Source organism: Centroberyx gerrardi, chromosome 22 (genome assembly GCF_048128805.1).
Source record: "Centroberyx gerrardi isolate f3 chromosome 22, fCenGer3.hap1.cur.20231027, whole genome shotgun sequence".
NCBI lineage: Eukaryota > Metazoa > Chordata > Actinopteri > Beryciformes > Berycidae > Centroberyx > Centroberyx gerrardi.
In genome coordinates, this window is record NC_136018.1 from 19,879,115 (window position 1) to 19,900,943 (window position 21,829).

General features: G+C 43.1%; 1 protein-coding gene across 2 annotated transcripts in view; it reads left to right on the forward strand.

Annotated features, from left to right (window-relative positions):
• The window catches only part of mmp16a (matrix metallopeptidase 16a (membrane-inserted)), a 69,364-nt gene that overhangs the window by 43,493 nt on the left and 4,042 nt on the right, over nt 1-21,829 (forward strand). For both annotated transcript variants that reach the window (XM_071900940.2, XM_071900941.2), the window contains exons 6-9: nt 5,497-5,714; nt 15,078-15,216; nt 20,408-20,558; nt 21,319-21,434. In XM_071900940.2, coding sequence (XP_071757041.1) covers nt 5,497-5,714; nt 15,078-15,216; nt 20,408-20,558; nt 21,319-21,434 — 624 coding nt within the window. The remainder of the gene's footprint in view (nt 1-5,496; nt 5,715-15,077; nt 15,217-20,407; nt 20,559-21,318; nt 21,435-21,829) is intronic.

Below are 21,829 nucleotides of genomic sequence, written 5' to 3' on the forward strand. Positions count from 1 at the left end.
GTGGGAAGTGACAGAACTGTCCCTGGACGAGCCGTCGAGGCTGTAAACCAGTCACACTCTGCTGAAATGACTCTGGGCTGTCACATGAAGGGTTGCACACACACACACACACACACACACACACACACACACACGCACAAGCGCACAAAAGAAGCTGCCATCTGCTTACATGGTCAGGGCATGTCCCTCTGGGAGTGACAGACCTGGGCAGGCGATCAAATCTCTCCTCATCCCCGTCTTGTTTTACTCCTCTCTGCCGCTCTTCCCTCCTCCTCCACCGCTGCCCTGCTCTATCCGGGGTTCAAGGGCAAGACAACCGATGGTGACGGCAACTCCTCTCTCAGCCTCATTTTTTTCCCCAGCAATTGTCTCTCCTTTTCCTCTTGGCAGCAACGACGTTAGATGGAGAAGCTTGATAAGTACAAAGGTGGCATTTAGATCAATTAGAAGGTGTGGGACTTACGGATGAGTTTACATAAAGGTAGGGAGTTATGCTGAATTGTGGAAAGAATGGTGGGTGGGGTGTCCGCTAAACCAAAAAGTAGGAGATGTAGATAAGCGGAAAGGGGGAGGGTGGGGGGGGGGTAGAAAGTGGAAATGGGAGGGAGATGTAGAATTTAGATATCTTAACTCTGTTCTCAAAGGTCTTTGATTTTTCAGTCAGCACAAGCTGTTGACCCAGCCAGGGGGGAATCACACAGTGCATTGTGGGAAGAGCAGGTCCAACAGTGGTAGGGTGAGCTAGATGTTGAGGATAGCATCGACCCACTGCAACAGTTTTGTGTGTGTGTGTGTGTGTGTGTGTGTGTGTGTTGTGAGGGGTGACTGTAGTATTGCGGTCATAGTTGGGTACAGCAGGGGAAAAGTAAGTGCCTGCTGGTTGCATTCATATCTGAGAAAACCCATCACTTATTTTCCCTTTTACAAACACAAAATAATTTCTCATGAATAATTCACAACTTTACCAGAACAGATATATTTGAATAGTAAGCTCATAAATTATAAAGTTCATTGCCTTAAAAAGTAATGAAAATTCAGTTTTGTCCTTAGCAGCCCACAAGTAATTAGAATTAATAAAGGAAGACTGCTTTTATATGGAAGTGGAATTACTGTTGTGTAGTTTGTAATATAAATTTTTAAATTCCCCACGGTAAAGTAAAGGCTTTTCTCACTGAGCTTTGAACATGATGACTCCCTTCCCTATTTCGGTGAGAAGAAAATCCAGGCCAAGTTTTGTGTAGATAATAGCCTACTTTCTGTTTACACCACTAGCAGCAGTTAGAGAATTTTACTACTCATTTGTTGTGGTATATGGCAGTTGTATATGGCTGCACATTCAGTACATACAAGTGTGAAAGTTAAGTTTATATGACAATGTTATACAAATCACTATTCAAAATTATTACACTGAAAGTCATCCCTCTCTGAAACGGGACACAAAAGGGCGGTGTAATTTTCTAATGAATGTAATAAGAAATAAGAAATGTATTATTTTATATAGCACTTATAAAGCAGAGTTCACAAAATGCTTTACAGGAAGGTGCAAAATTCAAGAATATTAAGAATCAGTCGTCTTTAGCCTTAAATCTAGATTGAAGGACACTAAGAAGGGACCTTTGTTTAGTCACCTTTAGTTTTGAGTGTAGACTTAGGAACAGTCAGAAGGGTCCTTCCATCACATGTAGTCTTGAGGCTAGACTAGTGGTTGTCAACGGTATGCCATCGAGACCCAAGGGTATGCAGACTTTCATCCCAGCCAAACCCTAAAATAGGTGATTTCTCTGATTAGTTCCTCCTGTCTGGCTGAAGGTGTAAATCAGTGAAATCAGCTGCTGTAGTGATTTGCTGGAATGAAAACCTACATACTCTTGGGCCTTGATGGCATATGGTTGACAACCACTGGCCTAGTCTGTGAGACAGTCAGGAGGGTTAAATCTTAAAATCAACTCTACATCTAACTGGTAACTGCAATGGGAGATATATGGTCTTTTGACTTAGCAGCAGTTAAAATCATAGCTGCTGCATCATGAACAAGCTGGTGACGTGTGAGTGACTTTGACTGGGGCAGGAATAGAGGGAGTTGAAGTTGCCTAAACAAGAAGAGATAAAAGCATGGATGCATTTGCATGTTTATCTATGTGTCCAGCTGCCTGTGAGTATTCCCATGATTACATAATTACAGGATGCTCTGGCTCCACTAATCTGCGGTGTATTTCAGGAGATTTAATTTAGTCAATGAATGGAATCTCTTGGTCTAGACCCGCTGATCAGTTTTGGACTGGGAGGCATGACTAGCCGACTAACTATCCCTCTTAATCCTATGATCATTTTTTTGATGGTTTATCTTTCCCCATTTGTTTGTTTGATTGCTCATTTGTTCATTTAATCATTTTATTGTTCATACATTAGTCAGTCAGTTAGTCAGAAGGCTGGTCGCTCATTAATTTCTTCATTCAATTCTTTAATCCTCCTTTCATTCACTTATTTTGAAATCACTCGTTCAGTCTTTCATCATTCATTTATTAATTTGCGATTGTTTACAGTAGCTCTCTAGGTCGTTATTTATAAATGCCACCATTACTCATTGATACTCCTCGTGGCTGTGGGGTATTGTAGTCATCTATTCCTGCATCTGTTGGCCCCAATCAACACAAGGCAACTCATATCCTCATTTTCACGGTTACACAGTGTGTTATTCATGCATCATCATGTGCTCAATTATTCATACGCACAACCCACTCACTTGCACTCTCTCTACCTCTCTCTACATTTTTCCCTGCGTCTCTCTCTCGTTCTCTTTCTCTCATGTGATTCATGAATGTTAAATGACACCAAGCCATGTCTAGGCCTCCATTACACATGAATTTTGCCTGTTTATTTTTATCACTAAATACTTTTTTTTTTTTTAAACATAATCCTACTAAGCCGTTTTTGGAGCTCTTGTTCTTATTCTTGTGCTTCTTCTTACTTTCCATCTTCTTCATCTTAACTAGGGATGCACCGATCCGACTTTTTCAGTCCAGATACCGATACCGATAACTGGGCTTTGGGTATCGGCCGATACCGAGTACCGATCCGATACCAGTGTTTAATTAATAAACTGTAGGCTATGCCTCACTGTGTGGAAGAGACTGGGATCATTCTTTTATGTGTAAAGCAACATCAGGCTTGACTTTAACATTGCTTTCCTAACTTTGTAAAACAAAATGTAACAAATAAATACATAGATATAAATGTACTCAATTGTTATTTATTATTAAAATAATAAATAATCGTGCTCCAGCAACTTGGTAAAACATCTTCAAAATTAACAGGAATTACAATTCAAGTGTAAACCTTTTAAATGCAGCAACAAATTGGTCAGGAATTAAAATTCCAGTATAAAACAATACAACTGCATCAAATGAGAACAAAATGTAAACATTAAATCACAATTAAGTCACAAACTAGTGCAAACAAACTTGATAAATTAAATCACAATTCACACAAGTAGTATAAACAAGTAACTTGGTAAAAACAAAACATTCAAAATATGCAGAATAAACCTAAATTACTGAAATAACTCTGGTTTAACTGGTAATCTTGCTTTATGAAACAGCCCTCAGAAAAAAAATCAAGGTATGTTAGTCTGACTATGTGTCGGCCGAATGGAGCAGCAGTACCTGACGAACACGGAAAACACTTTAAATCGTGTTGTGGCAGGAAACAACGTTGACCTACTGGCTGGACGCGCCGATTGTATAATTGGTGGAAAACTACTTTACCTCGCAGGTTAAATGGCAGCCTGCTCGGCCGCGCGGTGACCCGGGAGAGTTTAAACATATAACAGAGACAGAGTATTCATGCAGGTGTGTTTTTAACTACCGAGCATCAGCACCGACCCCCGGTCAGCTCACCCCGACCCCCGGTCACCTCACCCCGACCCCGGCTCTGTTATGAGGGTTGGGCGCCAGGTTAGCTTGTTAGCCTGGATGCTAGCTGCGGGAGGCTCGCGCCCCACGAGCGAGAATTCAGTGCGCGAGATGCTGCGCACGGCAGGCGGGATCCTCCGGAGCTGCTGGACCGGAGGAGCCACCGGACGGACCGAAGGCAAATGGCCGGGTCCAGAGCCATATAGAGAGATGGTTTTCTCTCTATATGGATCTGGCCGGGTCTACCGGCGCGTTGCTGACGCATGACGTAGTATGCGCACGTAAACATAAACATAGAATTGAATTGAATAGATCGGCCCCATTGTCACCGATACCCGATCCAGCTATTTGAGTCAGTATCGGACCGATATCCGATATCAGTATCGGATCGGTGCATCCCTAATCTTAACATAACATATCACATGTTAAGCAATGGCGATTTTAGCGGGAATTGAATCCCTTAACTTGGTAGTGCTTGGTAGTGTCAAGCTCCCATTGAGCTATAAAGGATCACATCTTGTTTTTCCATCGTCTTCTTTGTCCTCCTCATGTTGTTGCTCTTTTCCTTTTGTTTCTTCTTTGTCTTTGCCAAAGCTCCTCTTCACCTCCTCTCTCTTCCTCTATCATTGTGGTTCCGGTTACAGGTGAATAAGTTAGATCTGGCTTGAAAATGTCTGTAATGAAGCTCAGGTGCCTTGTTGGCTGCATTTGGCACAGTAATATTGAGTGGTTCACAGTGCATTTCCACGCATTGTAACATCCTAAATAACTGGAAGCCTCTCAATGTAATTAAACATCCATGTTAGAGCTAGTTTGTCATCTCACTACATCCCGTTTCGCTTTGGGCTAATTCATTTAGGAACGCATGAAATCAAGGCTTTGGAATTGGTCTCTAATTCTTTCCTGTTTGACATTGTTATTCTGTACACTGTGCTGTACACTTTTGCTTAAATTAAGGGATTTGTCTATAGCTGCTGAAGTAAGAAGTGTCTGCACTTGTAAATCCCTCAGATGCAGAAACATTTTAATCTTTTTTCAGAGGAGTAGGGTTTTTAAATTCCATTCTAATCCCTCTAACTGTGATTGTTATGTACATTCATAATCTAAGACAGTGGGTGTGTGCTTTTAGGTGATGTATCTGCATTGACTGCAGTGCGTTTACAGTTTACAGTATCCTAGTTGTTTAGAACATTTCATGGGGAATGGCAAGGTGTCTTGTTATTTGTATTGTAATGGAGAGCAAAGATCAAGCAAAAACAAAACCAGAAATTAATTTGGACACTGTATCCAAAGCAAAAACCTCACATCAGGGGGGATTCAGATGTTCATTCAAGGCTGATAGTTTGATGACCTGGGTCAAATAATAATATCTTGTCAGTCATGAGTCATTACTCCACTTGTCCCCAGAAAATTAGTCAATAAAAGTTTGCAAGTTTTGGCAGCAAATGGTATTAGATGTAGGGACTTTGCCATAGTTTGGGGCTTAGCGACATCCCAGGAACATTTCAAGTCAGCTATTTCTTCACCTGATGTCTTCCAAATAATAACAAACATGTTTTTCCCCATCTCCTGTCTCCTTCTCCAGGGCCTCCCGACAAGATTCCCCAGCCCACCAAGCCTTTGCCGACGGCGCCCCCGCCTCGCTCCCACCCTCCCTCAGACCCCCGCAAGCCGGACAGGCAGACACGACCCCCGAGGCTGCCCCCGGGGGACAGGCCGTCCCACCCCAACGCTAAGCCCAACATCTGCGACGGAGGCTTCAACACTCTGGCCATACTGAGGCGGGAGATGTTCGTCTTCAAGGTAAGAGCGGGGTCCGTGGTACCAGAAGAAACCAAGGGCATTTCCACACCGAGTTTCTTTAGAGAGTTATTTTTAGACCTTGTTGTTTCTCTGTACATTTCCAAACCAGCCCAGGAGCACTTTGTTTGGAACGATCCCACCCAACTACAGGAAGCACTGTGCATTACGGGTTAAACATGCTGTGAATTATGGGTTAAGGATGAGTTACATCCCTGAAGCAAGTCCTTTCCCACACCAATTTTCTGGCCAACGAACGGCAGTGTTTGCTTCCATGTGGCTTTTGTTGATTGATTATGGTTTGCTTGACATTTTCCCACGTCAAATGTAACTGAACCAGTGATTAAATGCAACAAAGGAACAACTCGTCCCTCAATTCGGACAAAAGCAAATGGACCACAGGTTTGAAAACACCCTGTGGAGAGAGAGCTGTAAGTGAGAGTAGTCAAGTAGGGTGTAGATTGCTTGGGAGTTTACTTGAGGTTTACCTAACAAAGGGTGGGAGGTTTTCTGCTTCACTGAATGGCTCACCTGGATGGGATATATTGATTATTTGGTTGGAGTACTGAGCTGTGAATACCCTCGCAGTTTCTAGGAGAGAAAAGTTTATTTGACCATAATGCAGCCGGTATTGTCCTGTGGTTATAGCTTGTTGAAATATAGTGCTCTCTGCTTTATTATCTAAAATACTAGTTCCAGTATGTTTCATTGCATAATTAAAGTATGTATGTCTGAAAGGAGCTCTTTCCAGGTTCTAGGGGGAGCCTTTATGTGGGGTCTATTGAGCAAGTGGGATTCAGTCAAAATAGCTATTAGCTTACAAAGAAAGACTGCTGTGCCCAGCACTCCAGTGAAAGAGCATGTTAACCAAAACAGAAAGACAAATACAGTTGTCCTCTCTCCCAACAAACTCGGCATAGTTTTCATTCCAATTCAAGGGAGAAAGTCCACATGCCTCTTAATACGTCTTTATCCTTGGTCTAAGCGTACAAGCACAAGACCTTGGCAACACGCAGTAAGGAACAGAGGAAAACCTTGGGGCCACACAAAGCTGTCCTGTGTTCTCCACAGAAGGGAGAAAGAGTGCCTGTGCTGCTTTATGTGTGTGTGACTGTATTTTTCTAGGGATATAAATAGATAGTATTCATTGGTTAAATAAGAGGCTTGTGAAGCCAGGGGGAAAACCATTTCTCTCTGTCCGCCTTTCCTATGGGCCTTTTTACACTCAAAAAATAGGTCTCTTCACATAGGAGGAGAGCTCTAGCTGAAGACTAGTCCTGCTTCTGGCTTCCAATAAGATCTAATACCTGTGGAGGTAATGAACCAAATTAGATTCAAAATCTACGCTGTCTCTTTAGTCAAGTAAGAATAATACAATATCCACCTTTTACAACAGTGTAAATACACTGTCTCTCTTTCACATGGTGTCTCCCTCCTATCGCCCTTCATTACCCCCAGGGCAACAGTCTGGTCTGGATGGAATGATGAGGATCATGAGATTTGTGCAAAGCTCAGAGCTAGAGCCAAGACACAAAGAAGATCACCCAAGCTTTTTAGAAGTTTGGGAAGGGAGACGAGGACAGTCGGCTCCAAAATGCAACCACTGTAATAGTGAGGCCTGGAAATTACATTTGGGCATACTAGTGTGCCTGCGAGTAGTTGTCTTAGTAAGACTGTTTTTTTTTTGAGTAATTTCTCTAGAGTGAGCATGGCAACCCCTCTCCTCTTATCTGTTCCGTTTTAGCTAATCAAACATCAGTTTGATGTTGTTTACCTCAAAGCTGTTTTTTAATTGCCTAAAATCAAATCCTCTTGCTTAGGCTTCCTGTCACAATAAAGTGTTGTCAACAAGTGCCAGCTGATGGCCAGATAGTAGATAACTGTCTCCTTTTCAGCCGGCTACATTTTTTAAGGAATCTTTTTATTTTAATGCAGGCAATTCCCCCCCGAAGCCTTGGAATCGTCCATCAGACAGACATATCTATCTCCACACTTTGTTTAACCTTGTTTTAGTGCTGTGCCAGGGTTTGCCACTAACATCCAAATAACTGTAGTGACCCATTGGCAGTGGATAATAAACTTGGATGGGCCTTTGACCTATTTTATACATCAGTTGACTCATAATTTTTATTATATTTTCCGCTTGTTACATTGTAAAAGTGGGTTCTTTATTCTTGCTTAGTACAATGAAACACTTTTTATCAACACTTGCTTTTGGAATTTCTGTACAATACAAAAACAAAACAAAAGCCCTCATAAACAGGCAGGAGAGCAAGCTAAATAGTGCATGTTGTGCTGTGTTGTGGTGCGATGATGATTCAGTACCTGTAATTACTCAGCTTAAGTCGGCATCACCACTGATGTGAAGTGGGCTCTTGGCTCCTTCGTCATGTAAATGTTTTTCCTCCAACTGTCGGCCTTTGCAGGTAGCACCAGCTAATATTTTTTCCTAGGGTATAGAGGGATGGAAGAGAGGGGGAGTAAGAGCGAGAGATGATTTGTTGCATTTCAAAAGCAGAAAGCATGTAGGTATAGTTGTAAATCCGAAATGTTCAGAACATTAGGACCACCGGCAATATTAGGACCGATGATGAATTGCACCCCCTTTTGCATAATCCATGTCTCAGGCTTAAAATACCTTATTTACGTGTCTCTTCTCCTTCATCAACATCTCCCTTTCAAGTGTGTGAGTCCAGTGTGTTTAAGAGGTGAAATCAATAAGGGATCACAGACTTCACTTGGATTCACTCTGTAAGTCTATTTCATGGGAGGAGCAGGTGGTCCTAATATTTCTTGATGCTCAGTGTATGCTGTGCCCATTTTCACTCTAGTAACAGGAGTTCTCCAAGAAGATTGAGGTATCATATTAACGCCTTTTATTCATCATTTCCCCTGGTAGATGAAGCTGCCCGACCGTAAAACAGTCGATCTGGGATCATAATTAGTGATGTTTGTATTCCTCCAGAGCTTGATGTATTTCCCTTCAGAGCACGCCAAGGTCTAGGTGGAAGGCTAAAAACGGGTTAAATGGATGGCTGACAGAAGGAAAGCTAGCGAGAGAGTAAGACAGCGAGTCTCATCTAGGAAGGTTTGCAAGAGATCCACAGTCCACTGTGCGCTATTTCCAAGTTTTAAGTGAAATTTTGCTCACTTGTTACTGTCATTTTCTAAGGGTGAATTCTTCCTTGTTTGCTTGATCGTTCGATTGATTGTTCGCTCGGTTAGTTCGTGCTGTCGGTCCATTTGGCCCGCATGGTTTGGCTCTACTCACCGTTCCCACTTGATTGTTTTGGAAGAGCCGAGTCCGGCCCGTGCCAAGTCATTATAACTGAGATTGCAGCAGTCTCACAGCCCCCAAGGTCCACAGGTGGTCCACTAATGTAAAATAGGGGGCTTTGGAGAGGAGACTTTGCTAGAGTTTATCTGGTGAGATATACTGGAGGCACTGAGACAGGGGTTTTGGATGTAGCAAAAGCTGCATCCATACCATGGAACCCGATACTCTTCCACTCAAATTGATTCATTGTGTCCTTTTGTTTACTCTTATCCACAAAGAGCCAGTGTGAATCCACATGTGTCTGACCAGAGAAATCCTGTGTGAGCCCCATTCAGCTCATTGACAACTTGTATAATACAGGAACCAAGAATTTAGATCCACAGTGTCAGCATTTCAACACAATTCAAAAGCTCGGGCCCTTCATTTGAGTGGAACCAATTGGGCTCCAAGAGGGAAAATCAGGCAGAAGGGAAGATTATTATGCTCAATTACAGTTCTATGTTTATTGAAGAGCCAGCAGACAAGACAACCGACATTCATTCAAGGCACATCCCTGGAGATGATGCTTGTCAAAACTTTGGATGTGATTATCTGTGCTCGCTTGTTTCCTTCCCCTTTGGAAATGTATTGGAGTCTACAGGTTTGTGGATTGCCCTGCAACCATTTACATGTAAATGCATTTTTTTCTCGGCCGAGTCGGGTTTTTGCAAGATATAGGTAGCAAATTGGACACTGAGGCTCAACAAATGCAGCGGCAGTTTCAGACTTTGAGAGCCTTTTCGTGAATGTAACTGGTAATGTTAATGATGCGTACTAGAGCCCCTGCATCCATAGGGCTTTCCCCTGTCTTCTCCACTGCTTTTCAGCAACAGGAAGGTGATGAAACCAAGCATGTTACTCTGCCCTGGAGACACAAAGGTTATTGTTTTCAAAATGTTTCCGCTTTCATCAAAGTAGTTCCTCAAAGAACTGGTAGGAAAACGGTTCCACATACAATTTCAACTGCCTAGGAAATAGGCAAGGCAAATCCCATACTACAGTAGTATTTAGAAGGCCTTTATGATCAGATGGAGTACTGTAAAACATATTACTTTTTGAATAATGAGCCCAACACTGTTCACTGAGAACTGACCAGTTTGTACGAGGCATGCTAATCTACAAAGGCAGGCTAGGAGTCATGCTTGTTAAGGTGGGCCTTTTACGGTTGCTCATTTTCCTTTGCAGTGGGGCGGCAGGCGGTCATTCAGGGTTCACAGATAACTGTATACAGCCCTGTGTATCCAGTGTCACCAGTACACGGCCCGCTAAAATTACAATCCTACCCTTTCTATGATTGCAGTCACCTCAAACTACCTTGAACCCGCAAACCATCTGGTGCTGCATGCATGCACACACTGTTTTACATTTCTAAACAGCAAATGACTGAGAAAGTCCATATGCTGGGTAAGAAAATGGACATAAATTAAGGCTTCTCTGGTGTGTCAATTTCAATTCAAGAACCAAAAAAAGTCTTGATTGTTTTATTTTTACATGTTTCAAATAAAAAATCTACAGCTTGGCAAACTGAAAAGACAATTTTTCGCCTGTACACTTCATCAGGTCTTCGTCATGACCTGGTATACCGAAAAAGTATAGCACAAAAAGTGCAAAACTGTGACCTCAACACTGACTGTACAGTTCAGACTGCGAGCAACATGATCAACAAGTCACCAGAAGTCCATTCTTTTCCTATAGAGCTGAGTGACCAGGTCAACTCTGCTGATGTGTGAACGGTCAACAAGCTTGATGTCTGAGAACAATTGTCTACAGCTGAACTTTTCAGTCATCATCAGCCATCAACTGCTGTCAACAGCCAATCCAATTTCTGTGCTTCTTTATTTCTCTAGCGGTGTGATTTCGCTTCATGAACAATAGATCTGCCTGTAACGTGCAAAATGGGCGAGGAGTTAATTACAGCCATTCATTTACCATTAGGGTCAATGGTAAGCTTGAAAGTAATTTTATTGAGTTTATTTCGGTTTATTTTCGATTAATGCTACCAAATTAGCGCTTTCCAGCTAACTATGTTAACTTGTTAAAACAATGCAACGTCATGACAGGCAATACCAGGACAGCAGAAATACAAGAGACATACTGATCTGCAACTTTTGTGAATTGTTCCAGCACACACACACAGGCACAGAGTCAGCTTTCCTCTGAGGGCTGTTTCCATGTAAGAGGAAACTGCTTGGGTCTCCTCTCTTCAAGTTAAATCTCCCTCACCAGCTCTTATCCTGAGACTGTCTATAAAAAAAGGAAACTGCCACCCTCCGCTCTCCCTCCTCCTTCCTCCACGCTCCTTCCTCCTCCTCTCCGCCGGCCCTCCATTCTTTCGCGAGGGACTCTCGACTCACTGAGAGACACTTCCTTCCTTGATGTGGACAGATTTAGAGCAGGGGATTCTGGGACGACGGAGGGTCCCCTGCTATTAAGGATCAGCCACTTGGTTTCTGATGCCTGAGACATGCTTTGATTTCCACATCCATTGATGAGAACACACAGATTGAGTCGGCCAGTGGCCACTTGGCCACTCTCTCTCTCTCTTCTCTTTCTCTTTTCCATTCTTCGGAGGGAAGAGAGTGAGAGAGACAAAGTAAGAACAGGGTATCTGCAGGCTTCAGAATGTGAAAATGTTATACTTTTTAAGAACTTTTTAATGGCACCTGCAATTGGATTTGAGACCAATTTAAAAACCAAAATAAAGAAACAAAATTTCTGAATGAATATAGCTAATAAAAGTTTATTAATGAGCAGTATAACAAAATGGACAGCTGGAAAGTAACTGATTGGGGACTGTGCACATTGTATTAACCCTGTCCTCTAGTATTCCAAGAGTGGACATGCATGTGACTGTTAACTTCTGTAAGTGAAAGTAATACAACATAACAAAATAAAACTGACACTACTGCTGGTCCCATTCTCATTTGGTGAAACTACACAATTCATGGAATTTGCCTTATTTTGTCTTCCAACTCTGCCTCAACTAATATCACTGAATATAAAGAATCTGTAAATAATTCTATTTAATTTTATAGTTGCATCAAATGGAAACTTAGTTGAAAATACACCTGCACAACATGGTGAAACATTAAGTCCTAATTATTGTATCAAGACCATAAACTTAGATGTTTTAATTACGACTTTCACACTTTCTTTTAAGACCCACAGATACCCTCGAGAGACAAAAAAGAGAGAGGGCAAAGGGGAGTGTTTGAAGGTGTGTTACCCACATCAGAGTGAGAACCTGGGGTCAAACAAAACACACTGAGAGGGGTGTCTGTGCTGTCACACACACACACAAGCACACACACCTGCTCCGGAGTGTGAAATAAGAGAGTTGGAGAGGGGGGATCCAGGGCTTATCTCCTCTGCGGTGGACAGAGCTTTCATCTCCTCTCACTTTGCCATCCCCATCCCTCTGAACTATTTACCCCAGCACTCTGCTCTCACTGTGTGTGTGTGTGTGTGTGTGTGTGTGTGTGTGTGTGCATGCATCACATCCACCGAGTGAGAGGTCGAAAACACTATCATCCTAACACCGCTGTCTGTCATATTCTCACCTCTTCACACACACACACACACACGTTGTAGCAGCAGATGTTTACCCAGGGTTGACCTGGATGCCGGTGAGGCTGAGGCTTTACTTAACCTTAGTATTACAGATGGGCCTCGCCCTGCTAAACAAAACATGTTTTTGGGAGATTGGTCCATTGGTCATATACTTGTTAAATGAACATAGACACCAAAATTATCCATGTGTCCACAGCAAACTGTTTGTTCCAATGTTCCATTCGAAAACACTTGGTACACTATGTTAGTAACAGTAGGTGATAGCATTTTCAAAAGTGAGAAAATTAGAACTTAAAGCAGCTCTAAAGCTAAATGGAAAGTAATTTTAAATATGCGTCCAAGTCTGGTAGTTTTGTGTAGGAGATTGGTAAAATTTCTATGAAATATGATATAAAAAACATGGGAGCAGGGACTACTTTCTCTGTTTCCATAGGAAGTGAAGGTGGTGGGTGGTGGGACACTGTGTACACCTAAAATGTTGATGATGTATTCTCATCCTGGTTGCTCACCTGAAATAGTTCCAAAAATAAACCTGACTACATCAGCTATATTGAGTTAATGATATATCATGTTTCAGTTTTAGGAATCTACAGGCCATATAATAAAAAACTCTAACAACTTTATTTACTTATTACTAAAAGGTCAGTCTGGTTTTGGATAATGCTAGTCGCCTACTATCACTCAACATAGTGTATGCTAAAGTGTTAGCATGGAGCACCAGACCCAATGATCAATGTTCTCATCACTCAACAGGTAATGTCCCAAATACTTGGCGTACTCCTTTAAGCGTTTATGAAATACAAAGCTATGTTAACTCAGCAGACCAAAAAAGTTAAGGCGTTATTGTGACGGTGTGTATTGTTAGCAATATGGTTCTGCTCACAAAACTCTCAGCACATTTGTTGGCAGGGCAATTTCTGCTGCTTGTGTTTCGCATCACTAACTTCCCTTGACGCTGACAAAAAACTCATCGCAGGGACAGTGTGTTAATGCTGCCGAGCAGTCAGAATTCATATTCCTATAGAGAGTGTATGGTAATTCAGGCTTGTTGCCCTGAATGCATTATCATGCGCCATGAGGCGGTATGCGTGTCAAGCCCCGCAACGCCCTTTCTCTCTCACAACGGAGAACGTAAAAATGTTGAGGTATAATTTTCCAACCTTCTGCTGAGACTAAACTTGTTGTTTTGATTATTCTAGACGTTCCTGTAATTGCAAAGTGCCAACTGAAATTTTCTACAACTCAGGTCTGCTTGCCTGGGCTTTATGTTCAGAATGGGAGCAGGAAGGTAGGGCGGGAGAAAGAACATTTTCTCTTTTATGGAGTCAAGAGGATTCAAATGGCTCCGATTTCACAGTTTGATCTGTTTTCAATTACTGGGCCGGGCCCTGTACAGAGGAAAATGCTGAACAATTGAAATCAATCAGGGCAGTAGGAAGAGAGAGAGAGGGAGAGAGAGAGGAAGAGAGGAGGAATTGGAAGGAGAAACAAGGGGAAATGAAGAGAAAGAGAAGGAAGAGTCCAGGGAGAGCAGGGACTCCCAGAGAAACAATTGGATTAGACAGAGAGGGAGAAAGAGAGCAATAGAGAGGGAGAGTGTGTGTGTTTGATAAATGGGGTGTGTATTTAGCTTTCACTGTGAATGAGGCAGGGTGCGATGATGTGTTGTCTCCTCTCTCTCTGTCTCTGTCCCTCTCTCTCTCTCTCTCTCTCTCTCTTCCTCCGAGGTCAGGGGTTTTCGGCCCAACCGCTCGGTGTGTTCAGCGGGCGAAATTGGCCCTTCATTGCCAAAGGGTGGGACGTCTCGCTGAGTCCTAATGGCTTTCACAGCTGGGTCTCTCCCCCCCTCCCCCCGCTCCCTCTGTCGTCAGGTTTCATCCAACATCAAAAAAGACACACCTTCCACTTGGCCGCGCTCACGTTTCTCCCCCCCCCCCCCCAAAGGAAATCAGAAACTCTTGGCTCCTCATAAAGCCCCCTAGCTAGCACTTTGACCCCGGCACTTGATGGTTTTCGCAGTAGGTTCCTGAAGATCTGCGTGCGTAGCACCGGTCGCACCGGCTTTTCAGGCAACCTGAGAAAGTATATGCGGATCTCGAAGGCCTCGCAGCTGTCAAGCCGGCAGCCAGGGTTTATCATCGCCAGCATTCGTCAGGCTTTGTTGTAAGAGCAGCAGAGCCAGCCATTGGCCCAACATGACCTGCATCACAGTATATTACGATTTACCACCCACTGTGTTATGCAGAACTCCCCATAAAATGTCTTGGTTCAGGGCAGTATGTGGTTTGGTGTAACGATGACACGTTTACGTTATAATCTGTGATGTTTTCATATAAATGTCCGTCAGAGACATGCACACCTATAGCAAACACCCAGTAGACGCAGACAGACAGACACAAACATTCACTGAGTAGAGTCAAGTTTGACCATGTTTTGTCATTCAGTCTCCTAAAGATCTCCTCTCCTCTCCTCTCCCTCAGGACCACTGGTTTTGGCGAGTGAGAGATAACTCAGTGATGCCGGGCTACCCCATGCTCATCAACGTTTTCTGGAGGGGCCTGCCGCCCAAGATAGACGCCGTCTATGAGAACAGCGAGGGCAAGTTTGTCTTCTTCAAAGGTAAAGACTCACACTACACCGCCATCATCATTGTAGTTGCCATTTCACTGTCTGAGACATTTAAAAGCTTTGATTCATTCTTGTCCAGCAGTTTTGAAATCTAAACCTTACGTGTCTGCACCGTCCTGGTTTACATCAACGCTTCTCATGTAATGTATTTCATGTATTATACATCTACAGGAACTACCAGACATGTTCTATTTGCATGGCTGTCATGTTACTTTGTGTATATATTATATGAGCGTGCCTTTTTATACTCTATGTGCTTTGTAATGTGTGTGTCAATACTCTGGAACATATGCCATGCGTTTTTATCTACAGTAAGTGGTACATTTAATGTAAGCATGCTCCCTTGAGCTTATCTGGGTATGTGAGCTCAATGTAAATCTATGCAAGATTAAAGCAGTGTTTTTTCCAGCCAAGGCTCACTTCGGCTCACTGGGGAAATCCACCTTAAATCCCCGTTTTGACTTGAATTAATATTGTTATTATGATTAGGAGTAGTAGTAGTATGCTTTAGCTTTATTTTATAACAGTTGCTAGCAGGTCTGCAGCAGAATAACTCTGAAAATCACTGCCACTGCCACCAGTGGAGCAACTGCAGAAAGTGTTGCTTGATGACATCATGAGTTTCAGTTGTGACTCCCGTATTTCTTGCTTTTTAAGTGATTTGCCTGCGTACCCAAATGTAGACTAAGCTAGCCAAGATCATAGAGATTTAAAGCTAATTATGTTTAAAGCTGGAAAACCACTTAAAAGAAACAGCAAATAAACATAGCAGTCTTGTAAACTCATATTTGCATACACTCCGGAGAGGAAGAGAGAGAGAGAGACAGAGAGCGGGTGTTGATGAAAGGAGAGATAGGTAAGCAATGAAACTCTTGAGTCTTTTGGGATAAAAACTACAAATCTTCGAGACTCGCTCAAACCCATTTCTATTTTCAACACCAAACAATTCCTGGAAACGCAGCCTACTGGTCCCATGTGCACCGCAAGCTCTGGAAGTTTGATTTCTGTGCTTTTTTTTTTTTTTTCCACTCCTTTCTCTTCCAGCGCTGGATAGAATTTAGCAACGGAATTGCACACAGATTTAGAAAATTCATACTAACAGAATGTCATTTTTTATCTGAATACGCATAGCTGATTTCCCAGAAGGCCTTATTCTGTCTGTCTCCATTTGGAATGAGAAATTAGTAGGAAACTCGGTCAGAAAACAGGAACGAGCAGAGGGCAGATGAGGAGTCGGAGGTAAAAGCATTCTTGCTATGTGAAATCAATGCACAGATGGAGGCTTCACAGTCTAGTTTGTGCAGTCATGGCTGAGACACTGATAAGCTTAGTGCTGTAATGGCATCTCAAGTCAGTAGGGAGACGCCACTGATATACATGAGAGATAGATTCAGCATGTGTTGTTCATTCCTACAGTGCAGCCTGGTGCCAATGTTCAGCACTACTTCCATGCCATTCCAAGCCATTGTCATCAGAATCAGAATGAATGTATTAACACACATGCATTAACACAAGTGTCAATCCCAGCTCAGATGGCTGGGTCCATGGTGACAGTGTGCTGGAGACCTGCTACTGCCTAATTTTTTATTCTAACATTATTTAAAGCTGCACTAGGCAAGATTTTTATGTAAAAATACACCCATCTTTGGGGCTACAACAGAGAAGTCCCATCCCCACTAATTGAGACACCATGGATTCTCCCTATTTGCCCAAATTAAATTCCAGTGTTGGGTCTGGTCACTGGCAGGAAATATAGTTTTTGTCACATTCCATGGGTACATGTTTTAGGTAATGAAGTCCTTCAAACTTTTAAAAATTCAACCAGTTATTAAAGTGTGAAGCTGCCTAGTGCGGCTTTAATTAGTACAATGAAACATAAACCCCACAGAGAATTAAATCTATTCATCATCGCCAACTTTTAAAAAAATTACAACTCACTCTTTTTGCGCTTTTACCAGCATTCAATTTGCCCCAGTGTGTATTGCGTCTGGTCTCAGGCACATCACACACGTAGCAATATCTGTACATCAGTGTGCTCTTTCCTCCGGGGAGGCAGAGCCAATCTAGAGCTGGATCCAATCAGCACTTGATTCTATTTGTCCTTGATTGGTGCTTTTTGTGTCAGAGGACAGACAGAGCTGCTCGCTTCATTCACCCCACTGTTCCCCACAGGCCTGTCTGGGAGTGTGTTATGTTAGATGGTGTGTGTGTGTGTGTGTGTGTGTCAGGGTTCCCACTAGTCATGGAATTTCTGGAATACCACGGAAATTTGAGAGGTGTTTTCCAGACAGTGAAAGTCCGGGAATGTGATTAAATGAATTTTTCAAATGGGGTACATATTCATTGCATTAGATGTTGGTTTTCAGCCCAACTGTACTGGGAAGCAGACTCTGTACCCCACAGCATTAAAAATCCATTTGTCCACATGGCTGTGTGTGTTTGTGTGTGTGGCCCATGTGAGGAGGAGGAGGAGGAGGGGTCTCTGTTGGGAACCATCCCCTTCCTACATAACACTCTTCATACATTGTTGAGAGCAAGCAGGGGATTAGTCATTACACTGCAGCAGATGCGGGCACCTCCGCTACATCAAAGCAGCCCCTCGGAGCTCTGAAGATGAAGCCAGACAGGCCTATGCAACTTGACTCAAATAAAAAAAAAAGAGAAATAAAGAAAGAAAGGAGAATGTCATTTTGTGTAGGATAGAGAGAGTGGTACTTTCAGAGATCTCTTTTGAGGATGCTTTTTGCCGAATTGAGCCGAACTAATTCATTTTGGTGGGAGGGGAGGGGAGGCTAAGCCCGGGGTGGGGTGTGTTTGTGTGTGTGTGTGTGTGTGTGTGTGTGACCCTGCTGAGTGGAGTACTGTAAGAGAAAGACAGAGGTGAAATGACAGGAATTTCCTTTCCAAGAAGAGGCCACTGCCTTCCCAATTACAGACAACCAACACCCTGCCCTACTGTTCCTCCCTCCCCCTCTTTCTCCCTCCATTCATCCATCCATCCATCTACCTACCTCCCCTCACCAGAGCCAAGTAATATAAATACTTCTTAAAGGTTTGTTTTATCTTACGTAAGTGCCAGATGGGTGGGATTTGCCAAATAAGCCACGTGAATTGAGTGCCAGAAAGCTCAGACAACCACAGGAAAGCATTTGAAAGTCAACCAGTCGACTTGTCTTACATCTGATTTGTCGTGATGTACTTAGCGCAGGTTAAAATAAACTCTAAGAATTATTCGCAAAAACTGCTTGGCCCAGGTCTGTAACACTATCACCCCCAAAACTTTGTCTAATTAGCAAGCAAAAGTACAATTTCGTCTTCAGCTTCTATGCACATGACTCACCACTCAACATACAGGCACATCAGAAACTTGGATCCTCTAGATTCTGGCTTTGGGCGAGAGCTGCTCATGTTCACTGCTATTGATTGAGCTGTCCAAGAACATAAGAACAGCATTTGTGCATTCTGTGTTGGGATTGATCTTCCATTTAAGTACAACATTGATTTTTGCAACAGCAGACAGAGAAGAGAACAAGGACGCTGTCATAGACAAGAAGCGCCTCACACAGTTCAGCAGTGTTGCAGAGAGGCGAGTGAATGGTTCTGGTTCAGTGTGTTGTTTGTAGACATTGCCATGCCTCCTAACGGCCACTAGGGGCAGATAGGCTAAGAGTGAGTGAGTGAGTGAGTGAGTGAGTGAGTGAGTGAGTGAGTGAGTGAGTGAGTGAGTGAGTGAGTGAGTGAGTGAGTGAGTGAGTGAGTGAGTGAGTGAGTGAGTGAGTGAGTGAGTGAGTGAGTGAGTGAATGAATATGTGAGTGAGTTATTTTAAAAACTCATTCACCGCAAAAGGAAATATGCAACCTGGTTCGATGAAAAGCTGGTTAGATATGCATCAGCGTAGCAACGTGGTCCCTTTATCCTCTACTATTTCCCTCCATCTTTTCTTCTTGCGAAAGTCACACACACACACACACACACACACACACATACACACACCACCCCTGCCTTTTCTTCTCTCTTCACTCTGATCCTTCCTTGTCAGCCTCACTCCTTGCCAACCTCCTCTTGTCTTCTCTCTCTTCGCTTCCATCTCTAACCCAACAGTAGTTTTCAACCTGAGGGGTTTGGATCCCTAAGAGAGACAGAAAGTGATTGTTGTGAAACCTGAGATTATTGAAAGAGTGTGTAAAAAGTTTCTGATTTACAAATATTATCATATTTATAATGGTTGTGATGAATGAATGTTTTCCCTGGCATGAAATAAAGAATATTTACAGCCTTTAGGCTATATTCCAATATAAACGTGTGTGTGTGTGTGTGTGTGTGTCATGAGTCAGCATCCCATGCTCTTTCACAGGCCAAAATATTTGATACCCAGCTCTACTTCTTTCCTCTATCTCTCTTCCTCTTTCATTCCCCCTCTTTCTATGTCTCTGCCCTATCTCCATCCCTTCCTCTTCCTCCCACAGTAATTTCCCTTCCTTTTTCCTTCTCCCTCTTATTCACTTTATTAATACGCCTCTCCCTCCCCACCCCCCACACTTCCTCCTGACCCACCCCAGACCTCCACCAGCGAGGAAGAAAACCACTTCCTGGGGTCGGAGGGGGTCAAAAACGTGCTGTTTAACCTAATTACTCGACAGGAAGGGGGAGGCCGGGGATAGAGAGAAAGGTGGAGAAAGGGAGAGACAGAGGAAACTAATGAAATATAAAATGATTAAAACAAATCCATTGTGACTCTCCTCCCTTCAGTTTATACCAAAAATATTCTAACATCCAGGTCTGTGTGGCATTAAACCCTAAGCTTAGAAAAATCAAGGAAAAGGCTTAAATCTTGACACTTTGGCACCCAATTTCCTCACAGGGATCGTTGAAGTTTCATCTCATCTTAGCTGAACGGTTACTGGTTCAATCCCCAGTACTGAAAGTTCCCGAAGTAACTCTAGCAACTTAGGGCAAGGGCAACTTATCATGATGTCTGTGTCCTATTTTAAATGAAGGCAACATCAACACCAACTACTGTGACACAAGGCAACAGGTTATTGCTTGTCATTTGTTACAAAGCTTGGATCTGTCCTTGTAAATCTGCCCATATCTTTTCTGTGCGTCTCCTGGAGGTAAATCCCTGGTGTTAGTTGTCCTCCCTCTTCTAAATACCTCCCCCCCCTCTTTCTTTGTGTCCAGGAAAGCAGTTCTGGGTGTTTAAGGACACCGTGCTGCAGTCAGGATACCCCCAGGACATCTCCCAGTTCGGCTACGGCATGCCGGCCCAGAGCATCGAGACCGCGGTCTGGTGGGAGGACGTGGCCAAGACCTACTTCTTTAAAGGGGACAGGTAGGTAGAACTGAACGAGGGAACGGGCAAAAACCACACAGTATGTCCACATAAGGACGTTTTTAAACCTCAACGATTCTGTGTTTGCTTCCTGAAACTTCAAAAAGTTCCAGGTCCGTCAAAGCTGCAACTTTCTTTTTTGGATAGTCCTACACGGGAATATGATGTTTCCAGACACTGGTGATTTTATCTACTCAATAACCAAACGAAAGCTTTGCACAACTATCAAGTCAACTCTCGACAACCTTCCTACCATATGGTGAAAGCTCTCATTGCTGCTGCAATGTCTCAACTTTGCTAACACCATCCTTGAGTAGTTTGCCTTTTATGTCACACTTGTGTGGCCAAAAACAAACCAAGGGGGTTAAACAGTGAACTCTGACCCAAGCTGAGCTGAGCTCGGCTGTCAACCCCTGATCTTGACCACGGTGGTTTTTTAGGGTCGACTTACCCAGGTTGAGGTCACAATGACAGTCGGCCCACGTATTTCCCAGGTCACTAGTGTGAAAGGGGTTTCAGTGTAAGTGTTCTTTGTACTTCATCTAGGGTTAGACTAGTTTGTCAGTTTGCCAATATATGGGGTTAATATCATCCTTTTATTAAACATTGAATATCGGCCAGTCAGTGTTGTCCACCTCTGATATGATGCAGTTTGATTGATTACATATTTGAAAATGAAAATGGTAAATTTTAAAGATACTGGATATCAGCATAAAATACTGCTTTGTCATTCTTTGGTTTGTGTTTTGTCCCTGTCTAGGTACTGGCGGTACAATGAGGACATGAGAACTATGGACCCTGGCTATCCCAAGCCCATCACAGTGTGGAAGGGTGTGCCTGAATCGCCGCAGGGGGCCTTCGTCGACAAAGCCAATGGTACGATTTGTCCTGCCTAATACTCTCATTTGGCAATAACAGTATGTACAATACGTATGCCAGGCGGTATTGATTTCATCTAGTCACTGGCACACACTGTTCGGTATGTATAACAGGGTAGCACTGATTGAAATTTGCCCCAGTTATTGCGCTGTGTCTTGATATATGCAACATCATGAGGACTAGATTGATAGGAAGGGGTTAAGCTGCTTGCATATTGCCAATGGAAGATGAAACAAGGTCAACTTGCCCAGAAATGCCAGCTCCTTTTTTTTTTTGTTTGTTTTTGAAGTGTTTCACAAGCAAAATGTTCCATAATCAGTCCGTCCAGCTCCATGTGCCATAAGACCCAGTTGGAGCAGAGCTGTGGAAAGCAGAAAGGACAAGACCACCGC